This window comes from Cuculus canorus, chromosome 2 (assembly GCF_017976375.1).
Source record: "Cuculus canorus isolate bCucCan1 chromosome 2, bCucCan1.pri, whole genome shotgun sequence".
NCBI lineage: Eukaryota > Metazoa > Chordata > Aves > Cuculiformes > Cuculidae > Cuculus > Cuculus canorus.
Genome location: NC_071402.1, coordinates 143,722,261 through 143,736,570, shown reverse-complemented (window position 1 = coordinate 143,736,570; position 14,310 = coordinate 143,722,261). Strand labels below are relative to the sequence as shown.

General features: G+C 36.9%; 1 protein-coding gene across 7 annotated transcripts in view; it reads left to right on the top strand.

The window, feature by feature from the left end:
* Positions 1–14,310, top strand: part of MPP7 (MAGUK p55 scaffold protein 7) — a 160,354-nt gene that overhangs the window by 96,680 nt on the left and 49,364 nt on the right. For 5 of the 7 annotated variants that reach the window (XM_054057792.1, XM_054057791.1, XM_054057790.1 and 2 more), the window contains 2 exons: positions 6,788–6,832; positions 11,172–11,303. In XM_054057792.1, coding sequence (XP_053913767.1) covers positions 6,788–6,832; positions 11,172–11,303 — 177 coding nt within the window. The remainder of the gene's footprint in view (positions 1–6,787; positions 6,833–11,171; positions 11,304–14,310) is intronic. The other 2 variants (XM_054057795.1, XM_054057797.1) reach the window with 1 other exon arrangement.

The window sequence follows — 14,310 nt, the reverse complement described above, 5'->3', positions numbered from 1 at the left end:
CCTATGCAAATTTAAAAGGTCAGCTGAGTTTGTTGTTACAAAACAGCTTAAGACTTTAACATGTCAACGTTAGAATGATGGTAAGTAGCCAGAACTGGATGTACTGAAACTGATACTGCTGTGCTTGTGTTTCTTAAAGCTGTGAGGTACATGGGGATTTTGATTGGTGCATTTTATTAAGTTGCAATAAAATATATGCCTTAAAGATATAAAATATAAAGATATATAAATTCACAGTCAGGTCAGGCCAGGCCAGCCTGTGGGCAGTGCTGTGCCATTGTAGTCTGAATAGTGTTTGGACCTAAGTGAGGACATGCTCAGGTGATCTTTAAAGCTTCCAAATTCTCTTCCACTTTTATTTAAAAAGCTTTCTTGTATAGGTAGCTGTCAGTCCCTTCTGTAGCAAATGGGAAAAGCTGTTTTCTTTTTGAGACAGTGCCATAGCACAACAGCGTAATTGTGATTTATTTTTAATATTTGAAATCTGAAAAGCTAAAATAATTAAGTATAGGAATTAACATTTTAGGCACTTATTTTGTTGGCGTCGCTGCAAACAAAAAAGACTGGAAAAACAATGGACCATCTTTTAATCCATTGAACAATGTTATCCCAGTTATACTAACTTTGAGAAAGGCTCAGCATATATTATTCATATCTAATGATCTAACCCGTTCTTAGTTTTGTATTTATAACAGCTGTTACATTCATGATCCCTACATATTGAAATGAGGAATTTACAATTTGAAGTTAATCCCTATTAGGCTAAATTTAGTATGTTTTAAATTCGTATAAATTATGTCCTTTGTGGTTGTCAGTGTAATGGGCAGAAGAATAATTATTTTTGAAGTTAATGCCACTGTGCTAAAACTATTCCGAAGGATGTTTATACCTTTTATAACACAGAGGAAATTAAGCTTTTTTTTAACCTCGTAAGAATGCCAATGGTGGTTCTGCCTGTTTCAGCACAGTTTCTTCTGTTTATGCTTGCTGAAAGGTTTGCCAGCTCCTAGTCTGAAACATAAACTTAACAAAGGCACAAAGCAGGACTGTGAATGGCTTCAGTGCATCATGGTACATGAGAAAGTAAAGCATTTGGATGACTTTGGGTGCTGTACCTGTATCCATAGAGAGGACAAGCAGTGGACATACTTCAAGTATTTTGTTTGGCTTCTCTCTCACTACTGTAGAATGAATAGAATTTTGTAAGTAATCTTAAGATAACTTGCAGAGTCGGGGAAAAACCACTCTCATATGACTGGAAATGTTTTCAGATTAACTTATCCACGGACAACTTCAATGTGCTGTTTAGAGAAAATACAGATTCATTAAGTTTTCAGGTTTTTTTTAAATTGCTTTCAAATGGCAAAGAAGCATACACCAGAAAATTGTAAGTAGGATTTACATTTGCAGTTTTATTTGCAATTCATTTGAGATGTACTTGACCTTCAGTTTCACAAAGCATGAACAATTTGCATTTCTAAACAATTTCACCTAATAAGTCCCTCTTTGATTTTCCTTCAGAATAGAACCACGAGTTAAACAAAACTAAAACTGCAGATAATGAAGCCAGGGCGCTTTGTTCTTCATATGAATGTTTCCTATATTTGTTTAGATTTCTTTAAAAAAATAAGTAGTGCTTCTTTTAGCTTGAAGCATACCGTTTCCCATGTCCGGTCCTGTACCCTTTTTCTTGTATTTGCTGGAAAGTTTGTAAATTCTAGCCTGTATGTGATAAATAACTGCTGATACCATCATCCCTGCCATCTGAGGCTTACTAGATTTGCACAGTAGCCTTATAGACTATTCTGATCAAAGTGCTACTTGTTCTTTTAAAAAAACAAACATTTTAAGCCTTTCTCAGCAAAACCTTGTGAAGCTGCCTTACAGTCGCTGGCAAAAATTGACAATATAATTTACTGTACAGGAAACAGCAGGCATTTTTCTAGAAGAACTGTAACATACAAAGCACTCAAGATATTGGGCTATAATAATATAAAGCAAAATATGTTCTTGCTCTGAAAAGTTCATGAAGCCTTTCTTCTAACATGTAACTACAAAAAACCTTTAATCTAAACTTTGTCCGCTTTCCAACATTTCCTTTGTAATTAGCCTTGCTGAGGATTTTCCATCAGGGCTTTTTCATTGACATATGTGTTTTCTGCAAAGTCAACATTTTCCACTGGAAGTTGATGGGACTAGCCTACAACTGTTCAGGTTTTGCATCTGGAAAACCCAAATACAATTTCAAGTCAGTTAACATCCAAGCTACATTTGGGCTGTTACTATATCTCAAGCTCTTGGAGTACATTTTGGCCTTGTCCACTTAGAGAACTATCTGCCTGAATGCACCCTGTTTTCTATTTCTGCTTATGTCTTGGGGAGACTATTCTCCTCGTATGAAATATTGATGCTCACACATGGTAATACAGACAGTATCTGTTCAAAAAGCGCTATTTCATATGATTTATAACCACTTGCCCATCAGTGGTCTTTGAGGTTTGCTGGTAGGACCGGTTGCAGGAGTTGTGTTATTATAATAAGATATTTTGCGTGTAAATTAGTTTAACTACATCAATATGGTGAGCTGGAGTACATCTATTTCATATGTCAACTGAAAAGTTGCCTACATAATCCTCATTTGTAAAATCAGGTGCCATTAGTTTATAAATCTTCAAGAGCCTGCTTGATTTTGGGTGGTGTGCTGTGAAAATACCAGCAGTGAGAGAGAAATATTTATTTTCCTCATAAGTATTATATGCAAATTATCACAACAATAAGCAAAGACCATAGCCCTGATGGTTTGATGATGTTGACTGATGGGTAACTCGTAGATGTTCTGAGCATACCAATCATGAAGGCAGAAGGAACAGTGCTGGGGAGAATTTTGTTGGCAAGTGAATGAGATCCTTCTGCCCTGTGTTTCCTGCCTTTAAACTGTTTGCCATTTTGGGAGGTCGTGTATCCCAAATTTTGGCAGCCTTGTTAGAGGAAAAATAGATTTTATTCTTATCTCTTTTCAGCTTTAGACCTTGGCTTCCTGTTTCTAATTCTGCTTACTCTTCAATTCAAGGGAGTTTTTTAGAGAAAACTTTTTTGGGGTGGGGAGCACTGGAAGAATATGTTACTGTTTTAGTTTTTGGAATGTTCATGTTACTGAAATGGAATTAAGTAAAAAAAATGTAATAGCAAAATAGTCCTTTTTTAGAAAAAGCAAGAAAAGCCTTGATTTTCCACATCTGACAGGGAGAGAAAGGGAGATGAAATAATGCTGTATTAATAAGTAACAACCATCATGTTATCCTGGAAATGCTCTCAGGTCCATCTCATGTGATAACTCAGCGGATGTCCAACCGACAGCTTTTCTGTCAGTCATCTTAGATTTAAGAATATGAGAATGCTCCCTAGCAGCTAACATTTAATAAACAAAGCAATAGATATAACAAACAAAAGGAAAGTCAGGAAGGCTGGCAGCAGAAAATAAAATTTGGAAAGTGAATCAAAGACGTTCTTTGGTTATGAGTACAGACTTTCCCACAGGAAGGAGCTAACCCTAACCTGTATAAGAATATTGAATTACATACACATAACTACAGGATTCACATACAGCACATAAAAGTTGGCACTATTATTATAGCTGGTAGTTTATGGGAAGGAAAAAATGTCACTATGGATAAAATTACGCCCCATTCAAGTAGGTATTCTGTTCAGGTAGTAAATATGGAGAAACTGCACAATAGAAAGGAAATAGTCTGCGTTTCAGTTGTCATCTTTTTATGCTGCTTTTTCCTTCAGTGGTGCTTTTCCCTCGCATTTGCCAGACCATGTTCTATTTGAACTCACTTATTCAACACTCTCCTTTTTTCTAGTTCATTAATGAATCTGTTCAATAGCAGTCCAGCGTAGTCTCATATTTTTTTCCCTACTTATGCTTATTCCTGGGTTTCTATTCAGTGGCAAGACTGTGTCTGATGCCCATGGTTATGTAACTGGTAAACCTGTAAGGATCTTTATTGCAAATGTTTTGGAAAATTGTAAGCTTATACCCTTGCTTTTGCTGGCCTTTTAAAAAGAATGTTACTGTTTAAGCGGCAGGATTTGTTCTTCTGCACCACATCTATTTTAATATTTTATAATTCTTTAGTTACAAGTACTATAGAAGATTTACTTACTTATCATGGTGAAGATGACACTCACTGCAGCTTTTCAGTTCTCCAGAATGATACCTGAATTTAGTGCAATTGATATACAGAAATACTACTTTTAGTTTTAAATATAGGAAATGTCCAAAGGAGGCAAAAGTAATTGCTATAAAAACTAAACTGGTTCAATATTTTCGGTTAGGTATCTATGTAACATGAGTACTTTGTAGCTAAGTTTACAACCTTCTTATCATAAACAAATATATGTTACTATTTTCTGGAGCAATTCAGTATGTACAGAGTCTTTTAACTTCATGGATCAGTAGATGTTTTTAAGACGTTAGACATCATGCTTTTGTCAAATGAAGGCTTCTAAAAGACACTTTCAGAAAGGGCAACTGCAACTTCAGCTTTTCCTTACTTTATATTTTCACTCGATTTCGTGGGGAGGAGGGGTAACTTCAGGTGATGTTCAACTAAGAAAAGATACATGCTACTGCTGTAGCCACTTAATATTGTCAGGACACTACATTGCTTCAAAAAAGGAATTGATCAAGGATTGCCAAGGTATTGGAAGAGTGCTTCTATCTCAGCATTTTTCACTCTGAAAACCACTTATTGCGCTCTTCAAAGTTACTTAAATAGGACTTCAAGCGTCAAGAATTCTTTAGCTACATGAATCACGTTGTGAATGTAAAAGAGGCTTTGTTCAGATTCTTAACAATTGATTTAAAATCACAGCTTATTCTGCCATTATCTGCAACTGAGAAAAAACATAGGGCTGTGTCATCTGGAACAATATTAACACCTTTACCAGATGACACAGACCATCTGCATGTTTCTGTGAACACAGAATAGTTAGAGTTTGGAAGCATCTCCAGGGGCTGCAAACAATGAGCCAGAGGAAGGAGTCTGAAGATGCAGAAAGTTCATTCTTCTGCTGGCTATTGCTGTCTGGCTACCAGCTGCAGGTAAACCCATCAGCTGAGAGTGGTGAATCTGAAATCAAGAAACTGCATTTTCAGGCAAGGAAATTACGCTTTTGTGAAAGGAAGTTCATATAGTCATGAATAATGTCCACCATAGTAAAGAGGGAAAAGTAATATATACTGAATATTGTTCCAACTGAGATGTTGCTATGCTAAGAAAATTAATATGTGGTAGATATTACGAACACAAAACCACACATGTACAGTATGTGTTTTAAGCATTTTGAATCACCGCTGTGACCCAAGTGTATCAAAGTCAGATGGGAAGAGAAAGGAATTTAATTGCCAGCTGGACAAGCTTGAACTAGAGGGCAACTCTGGTTTAAGTACAGATTGGACAATTGCGAGTATGGAATGTTTTTCCCTTTTGTACATAACTAACTGCTGTCTTTGTACACAATATGTATTTTATAGATAACTTATAAATAATATATAGGAAAGCTATAATATTTGAGGTTTGGAAAGAAATAAATTATCCCTGATTTTTTTTTCCCATGAATTAGTGCATCCATTGGTTTCCTGAAAATTGTGCTTAATTTAAAGGACCTTATTTCATTTTTCTTACCGTCACTGTCAGAGTCTTTTTGCTTATGTCATACGAGTAGTGTAAATGAGATTTTCAGTAGCAAAAGCAAAAGCTGTTAATTTCTTTGGAAATTAATTGATTTTTTTTAACAATATGTACTTTTTGGTAATTTTCTTCGGAACAGGAAATCTCAGATTTCTGTAGGAAAGTGATTAGATTATTGCATTTTGTGAAGGAATAATGTTGCATTTCTGCCTGATAAGTGGTTACTGTAGCTTGTGTACTCACTTACTGGTTCTACTGGGTAAAAAAAAATACTCCATTCACCATTATCCCAGCCATGTTCTGGTTGCTTCAGCAGCACTCCTGAGTTTCTCCTGCTTCTGATTTTATTGCTTGCTTCTGCTTCTAGATTATGCTGCATGCTTTAGCCAAGCTGGAGAATTCAGCTAATGCAGTTGTTCTTACCTCTTGGTGGAGATGCCCGTTTTCGCCTGCCCTCCTGTTATCCTCTTAACCATTATCTTGCACCAGGATTAAAGTTGCACATATTCCCTTATCAGGCAGAGTTGCTGGTTAAGATAATGCCATGTGCTGCCCTTTTCTGATGGCTGTTTTACCATCCATTTGCTGGAGAGAGGAATTTGTGGGATGGAATTCATTAATACATCGATGTAAAATCTAGTTTATGTACTCAAAAAGTAGGTTTAAGACCAATTCTCCTCTAGAAGGAAGCTTGTTCTCTCCTCCATCTAAATTTTAATTTCCCTTTTCTCTTGTTAATTTTGTGCTACTTACCAGTTGTTCTTAAAAGTATAGCTTGATTCTGAAACTTTATTTTATCCTTGTCTTCTCCAGACTGTTCCTGAGTCAAATTGCTCTTATGTGCCTAAAGCCTGTTTCTGCTGGTTTTATTCTCCTGCTTTAAAAATTCTCACGTTTGGCTGTTGACTCATGCTTCTCTTTCCATTCTGATGCTCTTGATAGTCTTTCTCTCAGTGGGTTGAGTCTCCTCCCAGCTCTTTGAGCTTTCCTTATTTTGATATCTGTCACTGAATGAATTCACTCACTTGATTTTCTCCAACAACATTTTCATCATGTCTTCGTATTTCTTCTGTAACCTTATCACAAAGGAGAACGTCCTGTGGCTAAAGCTCCCTGGAGAACAGCTCTGCCAGGTGAGCTAAGGGGCATGTTGCCGTGGTTGCTGATGAAGTTGCTTTTCTGCAGTGTAACTTCTCTGTGCCAGCCTCGGTGGAAGTTACTGTCACCACAGCAAAGCAAAGAGGTGGAAAATGTCTCTTTCTCACCTGGTGGAGTTCAACTTGAACTACCAGAGATGGTGGCTGGTGCTAATGATCCAAGCTGTGGACTGGGGCAGCAAAGTCATGGGCCATTTTATTCCATTTTACTGACATTGCTGCCAGGACAGTGATCTACTCTGTAGGGAAGGTAACCAGCAGCAGAGTTGGCAGTCTTGCAATCTGCTGCAGCTGGTGGCTTTTTCAACTGAAAGGTTGATTTGAGTCCCTACAAATTATATGTCAATAACCTTGACTATTAATTATTTTTCTGATCTTGGGGTTTTTTTTGTCTAGTACCATATAGAAAAAGGCGTCTTTTGTTTCTTTGTTCACTCTGTTATGCTTCTTTATTTAAGTTCCGGTTTTCTAGAACATTTTCTAGACTAGTAAATGCAAAATATTTCTGAAAAGTGAAGCTTAAATTGAGAAATATATATATATATATATTTTTCTTAAATAACGAGTATTTAAAAACTAAGGAGCTGTGTTTACAGCTCAGGGGCTACTTGGAGTGATTTTACTCTTACAGATCTCAAAATATAACCAGAAGGAAAAAATAATATGGAATTTGACATTGTTTTAGAAGAGCAAAATGTAGTCAGTGTAGTTAAATGATACACCTTTTTCAAAATACAGAACTGTTTTCATTAATAACATTCTCGATTTAAATAAACATTTAAAGTTTCAGAACAGTTTAAGAAAAAGAAATTCGAATGTTTCCAATGTCAGATATCCTTTGTGTAAGTTGATAGTGTGAAATTTCAATTTATGAACTGTGAAATGATCACTGATAGCTTTACTATGAAAAATACAGCACTAGTTATTAGGTATTTCAGAGGTCTGATGCGAGTATTCATTTCCATCTAGATCATGTCTAAGAATTTAGCTGAACATTAATATTTATATTTAGGTAGTGCAGGAGTTTGAATCATACCTTCTTTCAAGTTCTAAATATGGACTGTGTTTACATTAGTGAATCATAACCATAGGACTTCAAGCCAAAATAAAACTTTTTTCTCCAGAGATACATATGTACGTGACCTTAATGTTGGATCATACGTGCATCGTTCTGAAGAGTTGTGTATTTGAAAACAAAACCAAAACATAAACAAAATTATAAAATGTCATTTGGAAGTGGTGCTTTAGATTATTTTCATCTGTTTTCTCTATCTGCCCATTTGTTCGTAAACTACAATTTCTTGTGATAGGCAAAAATTAGTATCATGGAATAGAAAACTGCAGTGAATAAATCAATTGATTCTTATGTATCAAAACCAGAACATTACTGCTTTTATATTGCCTTGTGCATTTACTGCACAGTTATTCTCTGCAACCTTTGCTCATGATGGGATACCATTTCTTAACACTTGTAATTTGTTTTTAAGACAGTTCCAAACTTTTCTATGAAAGTCTAGTCTGATAGATAGTTTTTTGGACTAAGCGTGCATTATGTTAATTGCACAGTACAGAGAAGCTGCTGAAGAAATGTTCCTTTAATCTGAATGCAGTCATTTTTTGTGGGTTCAGGACATATGGAAGTTCTCTTGAGGACAGGCTCTGATCACCTCTAGTTGAATAAATTTAAGTGAAATCAAAATGTCTTTATAAGTTTTCCTTGCAGATAGATTATTGCCCAATGTCTATGCTACCAGCTATTTTAAGCCAAATTTCAGTGAACAGAGAGTAGTGTGTCAGAAGAAGCAATGACAAGCAGGAAAGAAATCTTAGTGTGTTCAGTGTACAGCATAAACAAGTTTATGATGGCAGAAGCTCTTCTGGAACCTTGACTGAGAAAAGAACCATCGTTTCTGACATTCATACTGTTACTTAAAAGCGTACATCTTTGCACTGAAATAAAATAATACCAGAGTTTGGGTAAATGATCTAATGTTGAAAATTGTAGTATGTTGTAGTTTAATATGTTTTTTTGGAGGAGGAAGGAAGGGGTTGGCACATCGCAGTTCTTAGGAGTGAAGAAAAGCAGTATAAATACCAGACATGGATTGACATTGGTTTAGAATACTTGGGCTGCGCTGTTCTTTAGCATGCAGTGTCCAGGAGCCTGATCTTGAAGTCAGAGCAAAGAAGTATCTTTTTTAACACTGATGTCATAATTCGGTATAGGAGTGGACAGAATCTGTTTTGCAAGTTTCGTTGTACAGAGTAGGTTGTTTTGAACCCGTTTTAAGTTGATACCTTTTATTCTGGAAGTGGTGTTTTATATTTTTCTCATCTGTTTTCTCTATCTGCCTGATTGTTTTTAAACTGCAATACAGAACCTCATTAAATTCAACCAGTCCACAAATGTGCCTTAGCTTTATGTGGAAAAACATAATTGCAGAAGACTAGTTTTAGAAGTCTTAACTGTAAGTAGCCTGGAGTAAAAGCAAAGACTACTTTTGTTTTAGTGTATCTTTGATACTTCATATACATCTTTAAAGGTTTCATGGCTTTTACAGATGTAATGCTTCACAATACATATTTCCAGGAGGAGCAGTTACACGTTGCTAGTCTAAGGTTTTTAGCTCAGATCTAAAGTAAAACTAATCTTTCCTGGGAGGGACTCTGTAATTTCTGGTGGTGAATAGGACAAATTCATAACTGTGTCATTGGAAGAAAACCAGAAATAATTAGTTAGGGTATGTTGAAATGTTTTTATCAGTTTGTACAATATGCATAGAAATCAGTCAAACAACAGCAAATTCTAATGATCTTCCTCTTCTTCAAGAAGACCTAACTTCAAGTTTAAACTTTAGAATTGCAAGGTTACCATACACTCTTTGCCTTCTGCTTTTGACTTGATAGCTTGTAGCATTGCCTGGAAATTGTTTTCTGTTGCTACAGTCTCCTCCATTCTGGAAAAAGAATCCTGGAATAGTGTAATGGAAATGTCACGCTTTCTAAAAACATATGTGTTATCCTTGAAAACGTACAGTTTCTGGTCGTTTGTGTACTCAATTAAATGTTATCTGCCTTTTATTAAGGAGTGAGTAAGCTGGCATCAGCGAAATGAAACCCATTTTCTGTTCTTTACTAAGGATGTTCTTAATCATTATTGTAATTGTTATAATAGATTCATTATTGCAGTCATTGATATGATACCTTCTGCTGTCATCCATGTTGGCAACGTTGATGTTCTGCTTTATCCTATTACTTCTGCTATTTAGATTAGAACTTTTGTAATATTCCTCTTTGGGAAAAAATACCAGGTCAAAATGTAAAATATTCACATAGTTAGGAACAACTACTTGCAAACAGAAGCACCTGAAAGCAGCCAGTAGAGTTATATGTATGCCTGTTGCTGTTATTCCTATTGTAATGCATTTCTCACTACAAAACTAAAAGCATGACTTCACCATTTTTCACCAGTTTAAAAGTTATTACAAGTAGTCCAGTCTTTTCAAAACAGAAAGGAAATTTGTTCTGTTTCTAGGAAAGGCTGTGATTTTTTTATTATAGCTGATACTTTTAGAGCCTTAGAAGAATGGGCTTTCTAGCTTCCTTTCCTCTTTTGACCTTCAATATTTTTTTAATTTCTGCAAGTTCATAAATTGTTTTCTTAAAGATGGAACATTTTGACTGACTTTGTTAGGCTTTTCTTTGAAAAATCTGTTGTTCAAAGTATGCATGAACTGCAGAAACAACAGAGAAAGAAAGGAGGCAAGATGTGGCAGGTGGTTGATAAGCACCTGCCTGAGTCAAATAATTTCAGCGATATGTTCCTCAAACTCCATCACAAATTCCACAATAAATTAAGAATTCCTAAGATAATTTGGAGCTCAAATGAGAGGGCGCTGGTACGAAAGGGATCCAATAACCAGGTAAGCTTCAGAGCCCCTCTGAAGAAGGTAGTGGTTGGGCAACAGCTTAATGTTGTGTATCTCATGCTTGCACAGAAGTACTGTAAGTTGCTCATGTTGCTTCTTTGTTTCATAGGACTGCCTAGTGTACAGAAGAAACCTTTTATCTAGGACAAGTAGAATGATGTTCTTACTTGAGGAGACTTGGTTTTCCTCCTGATCATAATTCTTGTAATTTCAAGTTAATGTGCAAAGCACTCAATATTTTGTAATAAGACACAGTTATATATCAACAACTGACTAGATGTATTCATTGTGCATATGAAAACATATACTTTATGGAGTGCTTCCATCTGTTTGACGTGTTTAACTTTCCAGATGCCATATGATATCCTGACTATTAATGTTTCCAGGCTTTGCTCTCTGTACATGATACTGTTGCTCAGAAGAACTACGATCCTGTCTTGCCCCCCATGCCTGATGATATTGATGAGGAAGAAGATTCAGTGAAAATAATCAGGCTCGTCAAAAACAGGGAACCATTAGTAAGTAACCCTGTCTTTTCATTTGGGTTTTTATGTTTGTGGGCAGGATGGGGAATGTTCAGATTACAAATATTAATGGTTGGCATTAGCTTGAAATGCAGATAGACAGAGACTGTTTATTCATAACATTCAATAATGCACTTGTGACTTCTGTTTGTGGTCATTACTTGATAAAGCATATGAAATGAATAATAAAAATTTGTTCATTTGCGGTGTATGAACATTATATATGTGGGCCGCTCTGAGCATTTAGATCAATACTATATTCATCTTTTATCTTTAATTCAAATCATTAACTTGTTTTAAAATGAGAGAGGGGAATGAATCCCCAGAGAAATCTTGACCTTTGTTGTGAACTGTGCCTGTTGACATTCGTGTAAAAAAATGTGACCTTTCGATACACTGAAGAGAAAGCATAAAAACATTTTAAAATGCTTGAACTGAAATCTGGGCAAATTTAAGATGTCTGTTGTTGTACTTTGTATTATGAATACTAGAAAGTTAATATCTTCATGGGGATATCTGGAAAAATGGAAGGACTACATGGAGTATTAAAATGCTTTACTGATTTGGTTATTTTTATTTGCTATAGAGTGGGAGTCATCTTGTATAAAATTTAACTATGTACTTTTTCTCCTGCAACCAGTAAGAGCTTTGTTCTGTGTTGTACTGGATATTTGTTTTAATGGATAGCAATCCTGAAGAAATACCTGCAAAGTTACTTTGAGAAAGCCACAATCCTGTGCTTGAGATGACAGAAGGAGAGGAATGCCTGTTAGATACACAGAGGCAGCTTGTCCCACAAAAGAATCCTTACTGTTGCTCTTATTCTTGAAAAATCTTAAAATATTAATTTACGTAGTTTCATGTTTCAAACATGATTTGCTACTAAGACTTTTGTGAACTAAATAATGTAAGGTATTAGCATCTCAAAAGCTAATAGCATCTCAAAATAGCATCTTTGTTTGAAAACAAAACTGATTTTCTGAAAACTTGAGATATATACACTGTATATGGGCTATAGACTGTATATTGGCTTTTGAGATTTTAAGCCCTCTTAAAGGGACAATAGAGTTGCTTGAGCCAAAGGTTATCATTGGGCTGTTCCTCAGACTCCTCTCTTGCCCATTCACTCCAATGGGACACTAAACACTTCAAGGTGCCCCTTGTGACGTAGCTTCTCTTGGTAAGGCAGCTCAGCCCCACCCAGCCTCTCACTCATTTTCCCCAGTGGGATAGGGGAGGGAAGCATAAAAGTAAGAAAACTTTTGGGTTGAAGTAATGAGAATTGAGTAGATAAAGCAAAAGCTGCAGGCAACCAAAGCAAAATGAGGAATTCATTCACTGCTTCCCAACCATCCCCACAAAAGCAGGACTCCACCTTGCTTTATCATGGTGACTTGGGAAGACAAATGCCATAACTCCAAATGTCCCTACTCTTCTTCTTTCCCCAGCTTTTATTGCTGAGTGTGTCATCATATGGTAAGGGATATCCCTTTGGTCATTTGGAGTCAGTTGTCCTGGTTGTATCCCCTCCTAGCCTCTTGTGCACCCCTAGCCTTCTCACTGGTGGTATGTGAAGCAGAAAAGTGCTTGATGCTTTGTAAGCACTGCTTATCAGTAACAAAAACATCCCTGTGTTATCAACACTTCTTTTGTCACAAATCCAAACCATAGCACCATAAAAGCTACTATGAATAAAAATTAAATCTATCTCTGCCAAAACTAATGCAGTCTCCTAAAAGGTGTGTTCAACTTAGAACAACTGTTGTGCTAAGGAGGTAGGAAATAAGGGTGTTTTTTATTAGAACTTGCTTTTACTAGACAGAACGCAGTTATGGAAAATACGTATATTAAAAAAAAAGGCGGGCTAACTCTGTCTTCAGTTTGTCAAGACTGTTTAGTGTAATTACCAAGGCAAAAATAGCCTTATAATGGAATCTGTGATAGACCTATTACTAGGAAGAGGCAAAGGGCAGGAGCTAATTGCAGCCTACAATTACTTGTCCTTGTGGGCTCCCCACTTTCAGTAGAGTCAAACTCTTCTCAGCAGTGAAAGATGCTAAAACACAGGGTAATTGCCAAAAGTTTCAGCCCTGGGATGTTTAGACCGAGGATCAAGAAAAGCATTTCATTCAGTGGAAAGTACAGCACTGGAGCAGACTGGCCAGAGATGTGGAATCACCAACTTATTCTGTAAGGCACAATGTCTGACCTGATCTGATGTTAACAGTAGTCCTGTTGTGACCTAAATGATATCTAGAAGCTGCCCTATTTGTGGTCTCTCAAAATCCACAGCCTTTCTCAATGTTTTATTTTGTTGAAGAGGTGATGGTGAGTTCTGTTTTGCAAGTTACTTATTCTCCAGGAAGAGTTTGAAGAATATTGTATAGTGTTCTCCACCTCTTCCATAACGCACATTTAATCCATTTTAACATTGTTAATGTTAACAGCAAAAATTGGGTGGAAGTGTCAGTCTGCTGGAGGGTAGGGAGGCTCTCCAAAGGGATCTGAACAGGCTGGGTTGCTGGGCTGAGACCAGTGACATGAGGTTTAACAAGGCCAAATGCCGGGTCCTGCACTTGGGCACAACAACCCCATGCAGTGCTACAGACTGGGGGAAGAGTGGCTAGAAAACTGCACGGAGGAGAAAGACTTGGGAGTGTTAGTTGACAGCCATCTGAACATGAGCCAGCAGTGTGCCCAGGTGGCTGAGAAGGCCAATGGCATCTTGGCTTGTATCAGAAATGTCATGGCCAGCAGGTCCAGGGAGGTTATTCTCCCTCTGTACTCAGCCCTGGTGAGACCGCACCTTGAGTACTGTGTTCAGTTCTGGGCCCCTCACCACAAGAAGGATGTCGAGGCTCTGGAGCGTGTCCAGAGAAGAGCAACGAAGCTGGTGAGGGAGCTGGAGAACAAGTCTTACAAGGACCAGCTTAGGGCACTGGAGTTGTTTAGCCTTGAGAAGAGGAGGCTGAGGGGAGACCTCGTTGCTCTCTACAACTAC